This window comes from Centroberyx affinis, unplaced genomic scaffold (assembly GCF_046629955.1).
Source record: "Centroberyx affinis isolate AG114_WGS23_722 - 3 ecotype Tasmania unplaced genomic scaffold, CSIRO-AGI_Caff_v1 ptg003672l_1, whole genome shotgun sequence".
In the NCBI taxonomy this organism is placed as follows: domain Eukaryota; kingdom Metazoa; phylum Chordata; class Actinopteri; order Beryciformes; family Berycidae; genus Centroberyx; species Centroberyx affinis.
The window spans coordinates 135,109-156,808 of record NW_027281572.1 but is presented as its reverse complement, the minus strand read 5'-3'; the positions used below and the strand labels follow the sequence as shown (position 1 = coordinate 156,808).

General features: G+C 43.3%; 2 protein-coding genes across 2 annotated transcripts in view; both read left to right on the top strand.

The window, feature by feature from the left end:
* The window catches only part of nt5dc1 (5'-nucleotidase domain containing 1), a 47,273-nt gene extending 45,052 nt beyond the window's left edge, over nt 1-2,221 (top strand). Inside the window, exon 12 of the mRNA XM_071540548.1 lies at nt 857-2,221. Coding sequence (XP_071396649.1) covers nt 857-969 — 113 coding nt within the window. The 3' untranslated portion in view covers nt 970-2,221. The remainder of the gene's footprint in view (nt 1-856) is intronic.
* A 1,933-nt stretch (nt 2,222-4,154) lies between these two features.
* On the top strand, nt 4,155-21,501 carry dse (dermatan sulfate epimerase). The gene is made up of 6 exons (XM_071540543.1): nt 4,155-4,307; nt 6,212-6,674; nt 10,373-10,626; nt 16,198-16,437; nt 17,906-18,113; nt 18,591-21,501. The coding sequence occupies exons 2-6, from the start codon at nt 6,256-6,258 to the stop codon at nt 20,335-20,337; spliced, it is 2,868 nt and encodes a 955-aa protein (XP_071396644.1). The 5' UTR covers nt 4,155-4,307; nt 6,212-6,255; the 3' UTR covers nt 20,338-21,501.
* The last annotated feature ends 199 nt before the right edge of the window (nt 21,502-21,700 follow it).

Here is a 21,700-nt window from a genome sequence, read left to right as displayed (position 1 = left end):
AGTGCTGTTTCTTCTTCCTTATTAAAACAATTTGTTTCTTTGTACTCCATTTCTTCTTTTTTGGAAGGTTTGGTTTGGCAGAGATGTAAAAAAAAAAAGTGAGAGGGATGGTTGTCACTCGGGACGTGGCATTGCAATCCCTACTCAGAATTAAAGGTGCTATGTGTGGCATTTTTAAACATCAATATATCATTGTGAAATTAATTGTGATACCTTAAGTAATTACCGTAAACAAATGAGACCATGGTCGAGATGACTGGCAGCATCTATCTCACGCCAGTGGTGTTGTTAGTGCTAGTGTTTCTCAAAATTAAGACCTTATTACCCATAAAACCCTTTGCAAAAAGGATGATTCTACTTGTACCCCCTCTGCATGCGTTTGTTTTCTTTACTGAAGAGGATAAAAATGTTGGAAGTGATTTTTTTTTCAACCGGCACGTAACCACAAGTTGGCAGCTCCAAATGGCAGCAAGAGATAGCTGTTTGTAAAAATTTAAGGACTTAAATACCTAGAAATTGTGTAACGTGATGTCAGTAAACTGCACACATCACACTCATGTTTACCAACCTGGCCGGTCTGTGATGCTTTATACCAAAAGATACCATAGGGACGAGAGAGGAGAAAGATCTAATGTTGGTAAGAGTGCTCACTCCCTGCTGTTTAGAAGAAAGTTTGTATTTCAGTCTTCAACTGAATAATGAATAATTGCATTCGTAAATTTGCTGTATACACGAATACATTCAAAACGGTTTTGCAGTTTTTGTTCAGCAGTGCATTAAACTTAGAGGCGGTCTGCACATGCACCGGATAACTTGCAGCTGACTTTCCTGATTGATTCCACTCTCCCCTCTGCAGATCTCCCTCTGGACTACAAGTTCCCCAGGTTTTCTCCCGACAAGCCTTGCACCACGGGCTACTACCCCAGGCCCCCGGATTCTCTGCTGAAGAGGTGCCAGAGTCTGTCGTAAGAAGTCCTCCCTTACCCTCTGCCTCAGGAGAGGAATGTGCCTCCATTTTGCCTGTAGTTCCCCACCTGACCCGTCCCATCTGTGGAGCACAGGAACCATACACTCCCATTCAGAGAAACCATGTGAATGTAAGCCACAGTATCTCTCTGTAATACGCCTACATTTGAACGTCGTTTCGTGGTTTATTGTACTGTACACGTGGAAATATGACTCGCCAAAATAAGTGTGCGTGTGAGTGTCAGCATACAGTAATAATAAGAGATGTAGTGTTCATATTGTTTCATGTGAAATCCCACCCCTAACCCCCTTATTTTGTACTATAGAGATCTAACCAGTTGAAGCCAGTTGAATTTAAAAACATAAGTCCATTGTGCAGCATAGGTTTCTTGTTTGAAGATCATAACTATGAATACTAGGGAACTTTTCCCAATAAAGTGAACACTTTACTGTCTCTTTATCCCTGAAGTGATTACCTCAAGAACGTGATCTAACTGGAACCTGACTTGTCACAGGAGTGTTTGTCCCTGTAGAACAAAAATCCCTTGGATTCAGTGTGTCAGTATTTGTAAACACTTACGTATTATTACACTGTTATTGTGCATTATCAGGTTTTTTTTGTTTTGTTTTTTTAGTTTTACTGTATGCATTTTAGTAACTTGAACATGACGTGTACGGTCTAATGTTTCCCCTGTGTCAATTTTGTGGAAGGTGTTTTTCAGGTTATTGTTGCTGAAGAAATGGCACAATCCTATCCTTTGTGTTGGCAATTAATCCTAAAATTTGGGAAACACTTAATAATGGATGATGAAGACTATGCTAGATGTTCTCTGTATTATTTTGGTGCAACAGTGACATGTGCTCTTTGAGTGATTGTGTAAAAATGTGGAATACTTATGCTTCATATGCAGTACCAGTTTGAGATATGCTTTAACCGACTTCTGAATGGTTAATTAGTCGGTGTGCATAGACAAGTTGTGCCATAATATTAAGAAGTCCAATGTCTTACAAATGAAAAGCTAATATTTTGACATTAAGCATCGAAGAGCGGATAACATGGATGTGAGACCTTGGTCGTCCAAAGTGAATTATTACTTTTGCTGTGTGTGCAGGTGTTTTATGCACACAGCTGTAGTGATTGTACTCCTCTTTTCTCATCTGACTGACCCAGAAAATTTGACATGCACATTTGCCTTATGTTGAATTCATTTGTGGTCTTAAGTTCTTGAAAACACAGGGAAAGATCAATTATGTGTGTTGAAGTACTGTGAATGAAATAAAATGTTCTACAATTTTGTTACATAAGGTATCTTTGATTTTTCTTTCTGCAACTCACAGTGGACTATATGCAGACAAACTGAACATCCAAGTGACAGCTTGTCATTACAGTGTTTGGTTGGTGACACTGTTTAGACACTCTGCCCTCACTCAGCATCAGGGGTGCAGTCAAGACCACCATAGTCGAGTCCAAGTCAAATACAAGACCTTAAGTTCAAGTTAAAACCAGGACTGAAGTAGGTAAAGACCCAGTCCAGACTGAGACCATAACAAATCAAGTCATATTCAAGACCAAGACCAAAATAAGCAATAAACACTGCACATCTTTCCACATATAAAAAAAATATATGATTAAGGAAGTTCTATAGCATGAACAGAGATGTAGATCTATCTGCAAATCCACGCTACCTGTCCACTTAGAGCATCCACCAAATTGGTTTCTCTAGGATTCACTGTTTCTGAGGTACAGATCATTTTAGGGCAGAAAAAGAAGAAGAATCCTAACAGAAACAGTAGGGTTTCAGCTCCATTGGCTTGCAAACTTAGTTACAATAATTTTAGGTAGGTGGGAAAAAGTCAAGTCAACCTCCAAATCCTTTAGTTGCTTTCACTCAACGCTAACGCATCCAGTAGAAGCTGAAGATTGTGGCTACTATAGTCTCATGTTAACATTAATACTTCTTTGCTAAGACTAAGCTTTTAGAAAGACAAGACAGTTTACTGTGTCACTGTAACCTAAATTTAGAAACAAATTAGCTTTTCAGACCATTCACCTCTACTTCTACCATTACTGAATTGACCTATACCCACACCACAGCTACATATTTTCAAGTATCTCTCTTTGTCTAGCCTGGTTGTCCAGTTGCTCCAGTTCTGGACCATCCATGATGGTGCCAGACTTGGTTGCTAGGAGATTTGTGACGCAATTTCAAAGCCTGGGGCCAGTTGCATAAAGATAGACCTACTTAAATGTGACCTTAAGTCAAACTTGCTATAGACACTTATATTTACCCGTTCCTACAACTTATTGATTGTTGTAGATCTCTAATGTGTTGTTTCTGTCTCATTCTCTTCTTCAGGTCTTTCCAAAAAACAGAGATTTGCCGTCTTTTATTAAACAGCTTCAGTATTTAAACTTCCTACTCACAGTTAGGCCGACTCGTTGCCATAACAACAAAGTTCTTAACTGAAGGGGCCAGTTGCATAAAGCTAGTTTAAGACAAGACTAAGCCTAGACTGGTCTTAGATTATCAGGTTGGAAAGACTGTCTGTTACTTAAATATTACAACTGACTTATTTTGAGATAGGAATGTTAGCCACCTTGCCCCCGGCTAATCTTGAGTTAAGAATTTTGTTGTTATGGCAACGAGTCGGCCTAACTGTTAGAGTGAAGATGCCAAATCTTTGGTTTTTGGAAAGAGTCTGAAGAAGAGAGCGAGTCTTAGAAACAACCCATTAGAGATCTACAACAACCCAGAAGTAGTAGGAACAGGTAAATATAAATGTCTTTAAGTCACATTTAAATCTAAGACCAGGTCTATCTTTATGCAACTGGCCCGTCGTAATATTTAACGTTAAGTAGCCTAACAGACAGTCTTAATTAGCCTAGTCCAATCTGAGAATCTAAGACCAGTCTAAGGCTTAGACTAGTCTTGAACTAGCTTTATGTAACTGGTCCCTGGACCAATACCAGTCCATGTCAAATTAGGCAGCAGGCAACAACAAAAAAAGTGGTCTCCGTACCGAGATCGCACTCGAGCAGATCATCCCTGCTCCGCATTGTGTTTTGCAGCCTGTACCTGGAGGTTTGTGGGAGGAGGGCAGACACTTAATTCATTAGTTCTCCTTTAAGCCACTTTCTTTCCCCTGCTGCCCCTCCTCATTCTCCAGCATGACGCTCCCTCCTCACTCACAGATCCTTTCTCTGCGCAGTGTAACTTTGCTTCGCTCCTAAAACAACTTTACAGCCATCGATTAATATTCCGAAAATTACTGTTGTTTGCAGGCAAGAAATGACTCGCGAGACGACTGGAATACGCTTTCGTGATTACCGCTTCTGACAGGTAAAGTAAACCGCTTTTGCCTTCATTGCTCCAAGTCTTTCGTGCTCGACTGGAACAAGGCTACTTTTGTGCGCATGATTTTGGGTTATCGATACCATCGATCATTGATAGTGCTGTAAAAGCAGTTTTACTAATTGGGGGGGATTGTAAAACTTTCACAACCATATTCTGTGATGCGTAGTTTTTCATCAGCCTACATGGCCTGATGAAGGAATGTTAGAATAAACTTTGAAATTGTAAATCTAGTCAGATATCCAAGATACTGCGCCTGGAGCAGATGAGTAAGGCATCAGCAGCAGTAGGTGCACTGGAGCCAGGAATGACTTTTGTGGGTATAACCATAACATTTGACACCCCCTGCTATTTTAGTTATCCATTACCTTCTTCTTACAACCATGGATCAGTGTTGAATAGCAGTCATATATTTAATTCAATAGCACTTTGCTTTATGAACTAGGTAGGCCCTCGGTAGGTAATAACTGCTGTTAATCTGGGGCTCCAGGGAGGGTAGAAGTGCCGATTTAGGTTTACATTGTTTCTGGCTTATTACTATTTCTACAATGAGATCAAAATCGCAGATGGCTGACTTGTTCATGCTCCCACAACCCTAACGAAAAGTAATGCTATAGGCCTACACATATCACAGCAAAACTACAAGGCCCTTTAGGAATATTACAATGATACCATATAGGAGATAAAAAATATCCTTAAGGTCACTATAAAGTCACCATTGAGTGCCACAGACACAATATAAATCTCTAAGGGGAAATTTAGGGAAATAAAGCAAATTAGTTATGGAGCACTCTACTTCTGGTTATAGACTTCCTCTATAAAAATGGGTCTGAGGCTACTGACAGTCACAGCTTCCCTGTGATGAATTAGCCCTTGGTTGTCTTGACCTCTTCTTGGCCACATGCTCCACCGTCCTCATGTGCACCGCAGAGGAATGTGACGCCTCATAAGGTCAAATGTCAGGATTAACCTGGCCCATCAGGAGAAATGTTTTTATGTTTTCTAATGGGAGGACACAGCACATTGAGCTCGTGTTTGTTTATTTAACGTGGAAAAAGGGCAACAAAATACATGTACACTCAGGACAGCTCACGCCATAAGAATGGCCTGCAGTCTAGACGTCTTTTAAATCACTACCAAATGGTTTTCCACCAGGCCATTGCCAAGAGCTCCACTAAGGTCATGGAATTTACTCTCATGTTCAGAGGGGAGATGATGGCCAACTCTGTCTTTCTGTAAAGCGCAGCACTTTGGTTTAAAGCTTGTGTCTAACAGCCCAGTAGACCAGAGTAATGTTACTTCAGTAACGGGCCATTTATGACCTCCAGGGCGCTGAGGCCTGCTTGTCTGGACATCTGGGTGTGCATGGCTGGACTTGTCTGACACTACCAATTTGGGAAAAAAAGCATGTACATTGAATAGTCGGAAACACAGTGGCCAGAGTTGTGATACAACCTCCAGATTAGACCGTTAAGTGGATAAGTGCATACATAAGAATATACAGTAAGTGAGGATTTAAGGGCGAAAGGGTATAATATTTTAAATGCACATTACTTGGTGACTAGGGATTTTAGAAGAAATGTGAACTATAAAGAAGAATTTACCTGCCGACCTTTCCTGCTGAGTTAAATCTGTATAAATCAGCCTGGCAATAGCTTGTATGTATATTTAGACAACAAAGGCCTCCCTGCGTGTGGGGGCAGTTTTGAGATTGGTAATAGTTCCTAGTTGTGCTGCTCAATATCTGCCTAGAACAGTAGGGAAAGCCAGAATGATCAGGAATACAGCTGTATCTAATTATTCGAGGAATGCGGGGCCTTTGTAAGAAAACGCTGCGCAGAATATGGGCAGGCTTTCTCAAAGTCTTTTCTTCCCCCCGCTCTCCTTTTCAGCTGAGCTCCTTCGGCGATGCCACGGACCCCTCTCTGATGTGACGATGAGAACCTACACCCGCGGGGCCCCCACAGTCTTCTTCATAAGTCTGCTGTGGCCCCTGCTGGCCCCGGCGGCGGGCGAAGCGGACCCCAGTGGAGGAATCCCCTTCATGGGAGGGAACTACGATGGCCATCCCATGCTGTACTTCAGCCAGGGGGATGTGGAGGAGCTGCAGGCCGCCGCCACCGGGACTCACCGGGACATGGCCCGGCGGATCCGCGAGGCCGGGGAGACCATGCTGGAGCACCCCGAGGAGTACCTGCCCCCCTGGAGCCCCGCCGAGTTCAGCGCCCGCTGGAACGAGGTGTACGGAAACAACCTGGGCGTGCTGTCCATGTTCTGCCTGCTGTACCCCCACAGGGCCGGGGCGCTGGACCTGGCCAGAGACTACATGGAGAGGATGGCGGCTCAGCCTAGTTGGTAGATTTTCTGTCTTTGTTCCTCTCATTATTTATACATCCGTCCCCTGTTGCATATAGGTTTCATAGAAGATTCTGTTGACTGTGAAAATCCATGAGAAAAGAATCAGTTTTACTGCTCACACTCTACTTTAGAAAACTGAACCAGCCCCCTCTTAGGATTTCCTTTCTTTTTGTTTCTGTTTTTCTCATTACAGGGAATAACAGAAAACTGTTTAGAGAGATGGTGCCTGATATCTGTGATCCTCCATGTGTATCCACTGGATATTAATACTAATTCCTCCCCCTCAGAGGATTATAGTCAATCCCTCCCTCCAGTGTATTCTCATTTTTCTCTGTGGGCAGAGCTGGGGTGCAGATGCATTGTGGTCCGATAAGTCTGTGGTCCAGGAAATATGTTTAGCAGCTGTTTGAATTCATTGCTGAACATGCCCCCGTTCAAAGGAAATGAAATGTTCAGATGTGAGCTGAACGGCCCGCTGCAGCGTGATGGAGCGCGTTGGGTTGAGACTGCAGCTCAGCTGAGCGGGGAGGGATCCCAGACGACTCCCACAGCTCGTCTCAGTTCAGTCCCACACTATCCTGCCTCCTAGTCTCGCAGCAGGGCCCAGTGTTTAAGTTATGTAACAGAGAAGCTTTGCGTGTCCCGTTGCCATCAGCGATGCATTGCTGTGACGCTCTACCTGCTACACACACAGCATGCCAACTCCATAGCGTTCTGATTATCCATTGCCCTAATTTCATCAGCTATTCTCAACCCATTAAGCATAAACAATATGCGTTCGTAATATAAATATAATCTGGCAGGTTATTTAACATTTAGCTAGGTACCATAAAACTGAAAATACTAGATGTATATTGCACTTGGCTATTAAATGGGTGGACATCAAATTTATTTTACATTAACCAAAAATCACTAGAAACAGTCTATTTGAATTTAAGCATTTCTTGGTATTTACATGTAGGATATATGCTAAATAATTGTATAGTATGCCACTAGAAACAACACACCTGCTGCACCTATCATTATATTGCATTTTAAATGTGTGTACAGATTCACATTCGTACCGTCTCGACTTCCTCGATCACAGTCTAAAACTGCACTCTGTTTCTCAAGCTGAGTGTGAGTGTGAGAGGAGGTCGCTGACACAAGGAGCAAAACAATGAATTGTTGCTGCTAATTTTGTGGTTGTGGCGCTCTGTGCTTTGAGGCTTTTCTCTCAGTTTAGCTCAAGGATAAAGGTCACATCTCATTCATTTATGATTTCACAACAAGAAATATAGATTTCCTTTCCAAATTTCAAACGGAATAGGGTGTAAAGAGAAGGGAATAGAGTACTGTTTGACTGGATTTGTGGTATCCTCAAACACTACTGCTTAATTGCAATGCGAGAAGAAATGCAGTGCTGCTCAAAACAAACGCTCCAATTCTACAGATTTTTTTTAACCTATAGCTTTCTATGCTGACCACCAATGAAGTGTTTAGAAATTGTCCAACAAAGAATGCCAGATTTTAGATTAGAAAAAGCAGGATTCTGTAGGCACCAGTAGCAAAATAAAACCTAACAGCTTTACAATGCGTTCACACTGCGAGCAACACCATCAACACCAGTCACCAGAAGTCCATTCATTTCCTGTTGATTCCTATTCATTTCCTATGTGATCAACAGGCTTGTCGGCCGGGAAAAGTTGGCCACGGCTGAACTTTTCACAGTTATCAGCCATCAACAGCGTGCTCAATTCTTTCTCTACCGATGTGATTTCGATCTATGAACAAAACGCCTGGCAAGTGCAACATGGATGACAAGTTGATTACAGCCAATGAAGGCTTCCCAGTTCTCTTCTTTTATTCAAAAATGCTGGGGTCGATGCTAACCATAACAGTCATTTTATTATGTTTTTTCTGTTTATTTTCAATTAATCCAACCTAATTATCACTTGCCAGCATGCTATAATAACCTCTTAAAATTATGTAACTTCAGGGCAGGCAGTGCCAGAGCAGTGATTTGCCTGTTCAAAACTTTGTAGCTGCCCAGACCCACTACACAGATGCAGTCAAGCCTCTTGCACCGCTCACAGTTGGTCCTAGTTTTCTCAATTCTCAGTTGGCAAGTCATAAGACAGAATTGTCTGTGTCCTAATCTTGGACTGAACATAATAACCACACGTGGACAGGAGATTGTGTTAATCTTTGATGAACTGAATCTCCAGGTACCAAATTATTGCTGTTTTTGGCAGAACGGTGAGACAATCCCCTCTCTTGCAGGTACACCCAACACCCCTTCCCCCATGTGGAGAGGGAGGGGAGTCCAGCAGGTTAATCCTTTTCATTTTGCTCCACGGCTGCTGTGCTCCCTTCAGCCATTGAACAGGGGAAAGGGGATTTTCCACAGGCTCCTTTTCTAGGGTTTTTAGACGGTGCGGTATTAGCGCAATTCGCAGGACGTTTTTTCACAATATCGGTGCCCGTGCCGCAGCTGAGAAACGACAAGCCACCAAGCATGTGTTTTCACATCTCAAGAACACGCTGCGAGTTTTCTCTTTGGCCGCACTTTTATTATGGTCGCCGAACCTCACACACAGTGGCTCCAGGAACCAGTCAGCTGTGGTATCCATGACCTTCAATTATGTCTCCGACAACTCGTGGAAGCGAACCATATTCTGACGGGGAAACTCCAGCTTGTGGCATACTGGTCCCTGGTTTTTTACACAGTCCGTGTGTAAACATACAGAAGTGAGACTCTGTGTGCTTTGGCATAATTCAATAAACAGTGCAGCAGTGACATGGAATTATTCCTGTTACCGTCTTCCTTTTGCAGCACTTAACTAGATTGAACCAAAAATGTGTACAGTTTACCTTTTTTTAATAGACACATTGCAAGATATGGATTCCCTTTCATCCCTTTGGTCGTTTCATAACCATGTTTAAAGGGAATTAATTTCAAATGAAGCTCAGCAGCCTCTTGACACATGGAAATGATGCATTAGCAACATCAAATGGAAGAACCTGCCCCAAGGGATAGCAGTGTGTCTTTGATATATCATGTGTGTAATTAAGTGTTTTAAGAGTTTTCAAGGGCAGCTGTTAGTTGGAGGGGATGTTAAGGTCTATGTGGAAGTGTAGCTTATTGATTTCAGTAGATTTGTGTGTATATCACAGCATGATCTACTGAGTGAGATCACAGCAGTTTATAACACGAGTTTGGGTTCATCACCACATCTGAGGTCCATTTTTTCTGTAATTAGAGTGTGTGGAATAATTAAAGAACACCTTTAACTGTTTTACAACAATAAAGATTTGCGCTCTTAAAAATGCACGGAAGTCAGCATTCTCAGATGCTAGCTACTGTTAAAGAGGAGGGAATTTGCACATGCTACACTTTTATTTGGCTCTTTACACGGTAGTGTAGACGTAGATGTAATTGCTGTGTAAAATGCTACTTAGCAGCTTTGTTTTTGCTTTCAAAGTGAATAGACATTTTAAGGCTAATTAAGAGGCTTGGCAAAGGAAAAGACTTGCTGTTCATGACATTTTCCTGGATTTCATTTAAAGGGTGAAACTTTTCACAGCTCTATTTTGCCACGTTGTTCAAAGCATATTTTCCTCTCAGTTATTAAAATCTCACTATTTACCAAATTCCCTAAACTCATTTGTCTGCTCGTCTTGCCTTCAGCCGTTTGTTGCTGTCTGTTTTGCAGGTTGGTCAAAGACGCCCCCTGGGATGAAGTTCCTTTGGCGCACTCTCTGGTCGGGTTCGCCACCGCTTACGACTTCCTGTACGAGTACTTGAGCAAGGGGCAGCAGGAGCGCTTCCTCCAGGCGATCGGCAACGCCTCGCGGCTGATGTACGAGAAGTCCTACGTGCGCGGCTGGGGCTTCCAGTACCTGCACAACCACCAGCCCACCAACTGTGTGGCTCTGCTGACAGGCAGCCTGGTGTACATGACCCAAGGTGATTATCACTGATGCATGTGGTTATAATCTATGTCTCCTGAGTTTATGTAAACAGCAATACATTAATAGATCAATACTATGGCCATGGTTTCACTGAGGTCTTACATCTAGGATTAGACCGATAAATTGGTTGACGATATTAGCCCAAAAATCAGATATCTGCCCGTTTGTCATCCACCTCTGATATGATGGAGGTATCTCTCTCACCTCACCCAATGAGATAAATTATTCCAGTGTGGTGTAGGAGTATTTTATGCAACCTGGAAAGAAATCTGCCTCACTCTGCATTAAGGAGCTGCAACACAACTAAAATAATTTCATTCGTAGGGTTTTCACTGGAGAGTTTGAGTGTCATATGGTCCAGAAACACTGAATACTTGTGATTTTTCTGAAGGTTTTTGGCATGAAAATGCTCACATTTAAAGATACTGAATATAAGCTCAAAACACTGGCTATGGGCAGCTTCAATCCAAACATATTTATCATTATTGGCCTTGAAAAACCCATGTTGGTCAAATCCTGCTTAGAATTGTGAGACTGATTTCCAGGTTAGGGTTAGGACAATATTTACTTTTGGTCTAGTTTGAGAGTTTTGAGAGTAGTGCCCCTTTGATGATGAGAGTCACGTAATTTAAATATAAATATAAAATGCCATTTTTTGTTAAAATACGTGGGTTTAAGTTTAATTATTCCACAAAATCAGCTCTTAAACCCTGTGTATTATTAGCTTACTGGCAGCTATAACTTGCTTCATACTGTAGAAGTATTAGTTGTTACTTATTAGTTTGTTTTGAGTGAATGGATAATTCACAAAAGTAATTTTTTTGTTCCCATGGTGAGACTTAGCAGGCTTTATTCGTTTATGCGAAACTTTATTGACTGGAATTTCAGTTCAGCCAGCCTGAGGTTAGGTACCATAGCTGCACTGCATCCTTTGTAATTGTTTTTCCAGCTGAGAAGCTCCACATGATTCTGTAGCATTCTGAAGTTTAGGTATTTGACTGCCATACTGTAGGCAACAATGATTATTTCCTGCGTATTCACTCCGATTCTTTCTGTTCAGCCTCAATATCCTGGACTAAATATTTTGTGTTGTGGAGAAAGGCCACTGGAAGGTGAATGCCTATTGTTCCCAGCAGGCCTACAGTGCAGCTTGGTTTGCTTACAGGGATTTGATTCCTGGTACAAAAGATCCAGTCCTGATGTGAACTAAATGACAGCTGGCTTACAGAGATCACTGTGGTCACGGTGGTTTTAGTTTGAGGCTTTTTTTGTAGAGGGTAACCAGGGGTGCGAAGAGGAGGGGCTGTGCAGACTCAGGAGTTACAGCACACCCTCTCTTTTGGTTCACTTCAACTTGTTTGTTTCAAGCCAAGGAAAAGAGTTTTTTTCTCCAGCTTGGCTTATTAACACGTCTGTTACCTGGGAGAAGGAGTTTTGCTTGGCCACCGCTTGTGTTTTTTTTCACAGATTATATTTGTTAAAAGTGTGCTTTTTACAGCAGACATCATGCAGGAGTGATCGTTTTATACTTAGCACTTAATTAGGGTGACAAAAATCGCTTCTTAATAGATTTCTAACATGATTTATGTGCAATGATAAAAAAAAGCTCATTCCTGCTGGTCCAGTTAGCAGCCTTACTCAGGCATGTCTCCTAACATTGTGCAGAGGCCGGACTGCATTCCATTTTCCTATATTTATCATTCATTTCCTGTGCAAAAGTATGACATTACATGCAAATATTATTCTGTCAAGATGGCTGTGAATAGATGGACATTTGCCAGCAATGCGCTGCCAGAAATGAAGAACAAACTCTGGCTCCATTTCAGAACTATCTCTTCTTCAGCAGTTATCTTCCGCAGGATTTACATTGCTGACAATTAAGACTCAGCACCATAACCCTAACCCTAACCCTCTCATATTAGTTAGTAGTGTTGTGTTTTCTCAGAGGAGGTTTTGGCAGATTTTTTTGTGCTTTAAAATAACACTCTCATGCTCTTAAAGTCACAAACCATCAAGAAGTGTTGAGTTTGGTCCATAGGGGAAGCGCTATACGGAGATAGTGGGTTAGATCGCTGGATAAGAGGACAGCAAGCAGCTTAGAGGATATGTGCATTCCAGATGCAGGTGTCTGCATGTTGGTGCCTGGAAGCTCAACGCTTAATTGGACAGAATTGTGTGCAGTTTACCCAGAGTTCATCTGTAGTTAACCCCGACTCTCCTATCTGTCGCGTCCTCCCCGCCTGCCACCAACACTGTAGCAATGTCTGCCAAACCGATGCATGCAGTGTATTGTTGTTTCATACTCGTATGGATTCTACCGAATATAGAATCATACTGTTGACTTGTGTATTTGTCCTGAAAACAGCTTGGGCATTTACTACACAAGAGGCAGATTAGGTTGGAATCACTGGAGATGCTGTTAAGACACTTGTAAAGTTAATTTATGATAATGGAAGGCTCACTTATTCCACAATTACAGTGCAGTCGGACAGTAAAAAAAAAAAAATACAAATTTGACACAGCTTGTGCTCTTACTGTGGTGAGACTTGCCTCACCTGACCTGATATATTGGTCAGATTGTTGGATTTGGTTTCACCGCAACAAAATAAATATTGTAAATAGAGAGAAGACCATTGCCCCAGCTCCCTATTTCTCACAGTATTAGTAGTCTTTATATTATTGCTTCTAATTTAAAGGGGCATTAAGTAACTTATGACTTTTATCGACCTCTTTTGGTGACCAAGGATTTTGGTGCAACAATATCAACAGGTCTTTGACACAGTGTATGGTGGCCTGTAAATGACAGAAACCACAACGTCCTGGGTCCAAATCTGGCCAGGGACCTTTGTTGCACGTCATCTCCGCCGACTTACTGTATGAAATAATAGAACCCCCCCCCCCCCTCTCTCTGTCTCTCTCTCTCCAGTCTTTCCTGGCTCTATGAACTATCTAAAGGCAAAAAAGGCCAAAAAAGCATATTTGAGAAATAAGAGAAACTTTGTTCCAAAACAGAGAATACAAGCCAGAAAGTGACTTCTGCAAGCCAGAAATTGCAGCACTTGGTGAAGTAATCGTTGCATCACTGGTATTGATCAATAACTCTATCAACTGTCCCGCAGATATATGGTGTGGTTACAGTCTAATCACACTGTAATTACCATAAAGACAGAGTTTTTAACATGGGGAAATTGGGTTGCTGCAGCAGCAAAAGTAATTAGCATTCAGCAGGGAGGAAAAGGACAATAGAATATAAGCAATATAATTTTAAGGTTTATTGTGACAACTAAGAACTTTCCTAATAGTGTCATTTCTGGTCCATTGGAATTTAGTAATCCACATCATATCAAAATGACCATTGTAACAACTAAGAAAGTAGCTTGGAAAATGTTGGTATCCATTTTAACCCCATCCACTCAACAAATGTTTTTGGAGATAGTGGCCAGCATTTGATAATACTTATGGAGATTAAACATTCATTAAATATTGTTGAGTAATATATGAAAATTACTAGAAATAATTAGGGACGGTTTAGTAATTTATTTACATGACCATTGCGATTCAACAGTGGTGTTATATATTTTGATCTGCGAACAAACCAATGGGGCAGAAGGCGAGTCAAACAGTGCCTTGACCTTTCACATTCCTCTGGACTGCAGGCTCACGGTGCTCTGAAGAGTTAACTGGCAGGCTCAGTTCGCAGCACTCAAAGTGTGGGAGACTAATGTGTGCTGATGGGGCTCTGGGTCTCCAGACTCAGCACCCGGGCTAACAGCATGGGAGACAGCCGGCCTAAGCCCTCAGCACGACAGCAGCATTATCCCCTCTGCTAGTCATTAGGCAAACTAGCCACATTATTAGAACAGAGGAAATTAGACCTGAGACTGTAGTGTTATTGTGCTGTACATGTTTGTGATGTAGGTTGTCTGGTATGTGCTCTCCTTTTAATGTGGGCTAAAGTTGTAATCTTTGAGATCCTCGTTTTTTGGGGGGATTTGGGACATCCTTGGTGCTAAGCGCTCATCGCTGTGGTGTTTTTGCACTGGAGTTTGTTTGAGTTTCTGTAGGTTGGCGCTCTTTGTCTGTTCAGCCATGGTGACTATCGCTGCTCATGCTAACCACCCAGTTCTTCTTCTACTGAGTCCAAACAAACTCCTGCTGCATTTGTCCAATAAATTGGTATAGCTGTAGCAAGGATCTAACTTCATTTGTTTAATTGCTCGTATAGTAGTATTACTTGTGAGGAAAGTGACTGAACAGTGCGCTGCTCAGACGTGTGGAAGTGGAGCGCGAGCGCCGGTGAAGCGCAGTTTGGGTAAATGTGGTCTTTGTGTGCCAGGAGTTCCTGTTTGATGGTAAATACCTGCTCTGTGTAGGCCACCGGTCCCCAAGCCCAAACCAAACAGCGGCGTGGACAGCTCCGATAGGCGGACCCAGCCGACTGGGCGGGTGCCAGGCAGCCACCACCGATGGCCCCGGGATTCCTCAATGAACTGTGGCTGGAGTGTTTATGTGGTCACTTGTTCTCATAGTAAACTCTATGTGTGTGATCCAGTGAGAGAGCGAGAGAGAGAGAGAGAGAGAGAGAGAGAGGGAGCATACATGGTGTTAGTGCGCTACAGTGTCATATTTTCCATACCCGCAACTAAATGTTGTGTGTGGAAAGAGTTGCTAAAGGTTTCTTTAGGTAACGGACCAAGAACACGTTGTGTGCTGTTATGCTGTTTTTCATTAATTATATGAAGAATAAACATGAGTGACATAACACATACACATAAAGATAGATCAGCTGAGGCAGGTTGGGTCGTAATGCAAGGTTTCTTTCACTCTTAGTCCTGGTGTGAGCATATTCTAAATAAGCTAAGCACTTACAAGGCCCCTGCTTGCAAAGAGGATTACGGCTAGCCCTCCCTATTCATGCAAAGCGATAAAAATCTATTTTTGCTTTGGCATGTTGTTGTAGGTTATTTGTCTGCAACTTTTGTGTTTGTCATGACTGCTTTCTTGGCCAGGTCTCTTTTGAAAAACAGGATTTTCATGTCAATGGGGACTACCTGGCTAAAGTTAAAGCTAAAGCTGCATTACGCAAGATTTTTATGTAAAACTACCCTTGTAATGAGCCTAAATCACAAAACAGGCCTGCAGTAGAGAAGTGTGTCAAATCTACCCAAATTGAGACCTCATAGATTTCCCCAAACTCAATTCTGGTGTTGAGTAAGGACATTTCTCAGCCCACAGAAAGTGATAAATCAAAACTTATAGCCAAATCCAGTGTCTCACCTAAACAGCAACAAGCGAGTGCTCTGTCCAGAGAAAGGTGGACTCATGAACATTAGATCTTTTGCCTTTCTCGTCCCATTGGTATAAAGTGATCATATGGACCGGCCAGTTTGGTAAACATGAGCGTGCTGTGTGCAGTTTACTGCCATCACATTACAGGATTTCTGGGTATCAAAGAGCTGCCAATGTGCAAAGTTGCCTGCTGTAGCTTCAAAATAAACTGTGGTGAGACCGGGGATCTCGGACTGCATTTAGCATCTGAAACCAAACCAACCCTCCTCTGTTCCAGGTTACCTTCAGGAGGCCTACCTGTGGACCAAGCAGGTCCTTGCCATCATGGAGAAGTCCATGGTCCTTCTGCAGGACGTGACAGACGGCTCGCTGTATGAAGGAGTGGCCTACGGGACTTACACCACCCGCTCTCTGTTCCAGTACATGTTCCTGGTGCAGCGCCACTTCGCCATCGGCCACTTCGACCACCCATGGCTCCTGAAACACTTCGCCTTCCTGTACAGGACTATCCTGCCTGGTAAGTGTCATCTGCCGTGACCAAACACTCTCATTTCCCTTCCAGAAGCTGTGAAATTTATATGTTACAAAGTGATACATTTTTGATTGAAATGGATATATTTTGGCAGCCAAATACAGACTGAGTCAACAATCTGTGAGCAAGTGTTTACTTAGCTATGAATGGCTGACACATCTGGCTAGCCCCTAGCATGTTCTATGCCAAAGTTACCCAATGGATGTATTAGATTAGGCATGAAAATATCCTCGGGTACCACACTGGAGAGTAGCTTCTCCTGTGACCTGATGTGGGGTATGCATGCGTGCAGTTATTACCTTCCTGGATGCCTTTCAAAGCTGCGCTGAGACCAGCAGGGATCCGAGCCTTTCCTCTCCTGGCTGTCCTGGAAGGCTTGTCTGAAGGTCAGGGGGAGGGCAGCGGTGGAGGAGGGGCCCCTCAGGTCAGGCTCGGACATTTCACAGCCCCCTGCCAACAGTTTCTGTATTGTGGCTGGGCGGCACTGCTGCATTCAGAAAGCACCTCTAATTACATCGGCCAGGAGAGCCTCGGATCCGGAGCCACAATGGCAGCTTTCTCCCCCTGGACAGGAAGACAAGGCCAGATTATCCTAAACCGCCCCCTTTGCAGCCCGGATGGTTGCTCTCCTCTCACTGCCTGTGTGTGTGTGTGTGTATGTGTGTGTACAGTTGACGGGAAGTGTATGGCAATAAAAATGCAACTGCAACTAACAAAATAGCTCTGGGCCTGTTCTGAATATTAGTAACACTGATAATATCAACTAGGTCATTGCCAATAACCTAGTTTAACCTAAAATAATATTATCTCAAACCCTGAAATAATTGCCTTGGAGCAATTATTTGCTCAATGTTTAGTCATGCTCACAGCTACGGTGGTGTAATGAGACACTCCTTACAACAAGAAACCACAAGCATGTGGAGTTGCAGCATGTGGAGTTGCAGCATGTGGAGTTGCAGCATGTGGAGTTGCAGCATGTACGCGTGTTCTGATTTTGGTTATCACTGTTATTTTGAGTTCCTGTGGTTAGATATTTACTATAGCTCATTTTTAACACCCATCTCCCCACCAAACTGCAAGTTTGTATTTTAGATATTTACAGTTAACAAAATGAATGTCAACAGTTTGTGTTTAGGATGGGACTGAGCGCTGTGAGCTGCTGCTTTCAGACAGTTAATGTTGGGGGCATGATTCACTTATTTCACTTTTGTGTAGGATTTTACACAGAATCCAAGCATTATTTAAAGTAATAAACTATAAATAAACCAAACTATTCAAACCCCAATCAGTACCTCAACATGTCAGCTGTCAAGTCATATTTACCCAACATTTATGATAATAATGTCAAGTACTTATGCATGAAATCCATATGAATGGCCACTATTGAAGTTGTGCTCTCTCTGTGTTTGAACTGTAAAATAATCTACATGTCTCTCTGACCCTCCCCTACCAGGGTTTCAGAGGACTGTGGCCATTGCTGATTCCAACTACAACTGGTTCTACGGTCCGGAGAGCCAGCTGGTCTTCCTGGACCGCTATGTGATGCGTAACGGCAGCGGAAACTGGCTGGCAGATCTGATTCATCAAAACAGGGTGACAGACGGGCCAGGACAGGCTGGCAAAGGACAGCGATGGTGCACACTCCACACAGAGTTCATCTGGTGAGTCGCTGAATGTGGCCTCATGCCAGAAATATCTGCAGTCTTTTTGTACTGAGTGCAGGTTATTATTGAAAGGAAAAATCCACAAAACACTTTAACACTGTTAAAAACAGCTATTGGTCATGCACCTTGGATTTTGTTGTTTGGTGATGTATATTTTTTATTCCCATGGATAACTGGGAAAACGTAGACGATGTGTCCTCTCTGGGGGTTTCAAAAGGCATTCTGGGAAATGTAGGAAATCACTAACTCAAGTAGATGGAGATAAGGCAGGTTGAGGAAATGTGGGTACACCAAAAAAGTAAATTACAACACTTCATCACAAAATAACTCCTGAAATGCATTTAAAAATTGACGATACATAGCAGTGTAATGTATCTCAGGGTGGATTTTTCTTTAAGTTTTAATTCTATTTCAATGTATTTGTGATCTGATTAACTGTATTTTTGATCTCTATCCTATTATCATGTTCTGCAGGTTTGACCCGGGCCTGATCCCCAAGCCTCCCTCAGATTTTGGAACATCCCAACTCCACCACTTTGAGGACTGGGGAGTGGTCACCTACGGCAGTGCTTTACCCGCAGGCACCAACCGCACCTTCCTCTCCTTCAAGTCGGGGAAGTTGGGAGGACGCGCCATTTTCGATATCGTCCACAGGAACAAGTACAAAGACTGGATCAAAGGGTGGAGGAACTTTAACGCCGGGCACGAGCACCCTGACCAGAACACTTTCACCTTTGCGCCCAATGGTGTCCCCTTCATCACCGAGGCACTGTATGGACCCAAATACACTTTCTTGAACAATGCGGTGTTGTTTGGCCCGGCTGTCTCAGGGAGCTGCTTTAAGCCATGGGCTGGCCAGGTCACAGAAGCCTGTGACTCCAAGTGGTTGAAGTACAAGGCGGGACTGGCAGCTGATACCCAGGGAAGGGTAGAGGCCGCCATGGAGAGGCAGGGGATGGTGTTCATCCGTGGGGAGGGACAGTCCGCTTACAACCCCGACCTGAAGATCAGGAGCTTCCAGAGGAACCTGCTCCTGCTTCATCCCCAGCTCCTGGTCCTGGTGGATCACATACACCTGGATCCAGACAGCCCGACCAGGGCAATGAGTGCTTTCTTCCACAACACGGACCTGCCGTTCCAGGACACAAAGGTAGACGGTGTGCATGGAGCGTTTGTGTTGCGTGGTGAGAACATGTATAAGATGTTCTGGATGGACGACACAGGCTTCAGTGACAAAGGGGTGGTGGGGTACTGGAATTACCCTCGTGGGTATCCATATAATGGCTCTAACTATGTGAATGTGACAATGCCACTAAGGTACCCTCACACCAGGGTGGCCTACATTTTCTATGGACCAGGGGTGGATGTGCAGAGTTTCAGCCTGCGTGGCGATGACCAGAGAGTGGATATTTACTTGGCCACCAAGGAACACACCTACACCATCTACCTGCTGACTGGAGAGGTCACCAGCAAGCCCCTGTTTGCCATGGTGCTGTTGGACCACAAGAAGATCGTATTCGAGAAGGTGGCGGCTGCTGTGGACAGCTCGCCGGAGGAGGTAGAGGAGTACGTCAACGTGGTGGAGGACAACCTCCAGCACGCCAAGCCCGTCTTCCAGCAGATGGAGAGACACATCCTGGGACGGGTTCTCAACACTGCCAGCTTCCGCAAGACTGCAGAGCGCCTCCTCCAGTTCTCCGACAAGAAGAAGACGGAGGAGATCATTGAGAAAATGTTTGCTATGTCTAAGAAACAGGGCAAGGGGAAAGGGGGGAAGAAGATGAACCTTGGGGAGAAGCTCTCTGAGAGCCTGCCTGACATTTTTGCACAGATTGAGGTGAGTGACAAGAAGGAGAGGCAGAGGACTTCGAAGCGTATACTTGAGGACAGTCCAGAGGAGGGAGAGGGGGACTCGCGGGCCTTTATGGATTATGCAGACGGCCGCAAAAACAGAAAGGGGGGCTTTGTTAAGGGCCGCAAATTCAAGGAGGTTCACATGGTGGCCACCGCTGGGAGCGAGGGTCAGTCCAGCACGGCCTCCTACATAAGACTCTTTCTCATCCTGAACATAGCCACCTTCTTCTTGCTCCTGGCTGTGTTACTGACTCGCTTCCAGAGGGGGCGAAGCCTGCACACCCAGAGGTGTTTCTATGCCATCCTTCTCATCGACAGTTTCATCTTACTGTACCTCTACTCGTCCTGCTCTCACACACAGTGTTAACATCATCGGTGTGTGTGAGGGAGGGATCGTCCGTCGACAGATCTACTGACCTGTTGTTCACGATGGATGAAACGCACCCCACACACCTCAGTCTGAGCCAAATCTACCTAATGGGTGTTCAGGAAAAGAATTGATTCCAAATAGGAATTGATAAATCGCCAAGATTTAAACCAGACCACCTCTGACGTAATAAGCTTCTGTGGAGCTGTAGATTTGAGTCTGTGTGAAGTTTGTCCTGTACAGTATTGAGAAGTCCGGCCTTGTATCGAAGATCTCAAGGTTAGCCACTAAAAATGCAGTCATCACCGTCTGTACTTGAGATTTGTCATGTCTACATAGTTCTTAGGAATACATATACATGTATATATGTGAAAACAAGATATATTTTTGTGGTCTTATTTTTTACCAATTTGTAATTAAACTTACTACACGCATAGCTGTGCATTGTCATTGTGTGTTTGTGTCTAGTGACTGTGGGAACTGACATTTAGGTCAGATGTGTTGCCCATAAAGGTATGCAATAGGTTTATGTCTGTCAACAGTCATTCAGTAGTCATACTGGGATACATGTTTGTCAAAGACATTGTATTTTGTATGTTTATCATCGGCGACATGCGCTGTACCTTGTTTTAGTGAACACCAGTGCTAGAATAACATTGGAAAGGAATTACTATTGGAATCGGGGCTGCGTTCAGAAAAATTGTGCGAAAATCTGTTATCACATGATTGGGTACATTGAAAATATCCATCCATTCCCTTACCTTGGCAGCAGGGATGCGGCTATTTCCACCTTCCTGTTCAGTCTTTCACTTACAGGTAATAACAGCAGCTGTAACAGAGATACATTTCTGAACACTGAAGGGTTTTACTTAGTCATTCACAATATTAGTGAGTCCATAAACCATGATTCAGAGTTTCATAGTACGCATCTGCTGAAAAGTCAACACAGTCTAGACACACATGACTCCTCGCCCTCCAAGTCTCACATGCATCAACACGCCTCTCGGCTGTCTTATAAACGAGTGTTGCTAAATCCACCGGGTCCCCATCGAGATAAGTGAACATCTGATGGAAGTGATAACCAATACATCAAAACATTCCCATGGGAAAGAATGAGTCAGAGACCATTACTGTATTTTGTCGAATAAACTCATTTTCACAGCAGTTTGGTGTTTGATTTTCATATCTTGAAAAGAAAAAGTTGAATCTTTTCTACCTCATTTATTTTCCCAGCCCCTCACCTTTACCATGATCATCTATTGTCAGGGCACTGTGGTTTTGATCCTTGCACTTTTTATTTGCTTGTAATATCAGTGATGTAGGTATTGATGTTTACAGAAGACTAACTTCTGCTAAACATCTA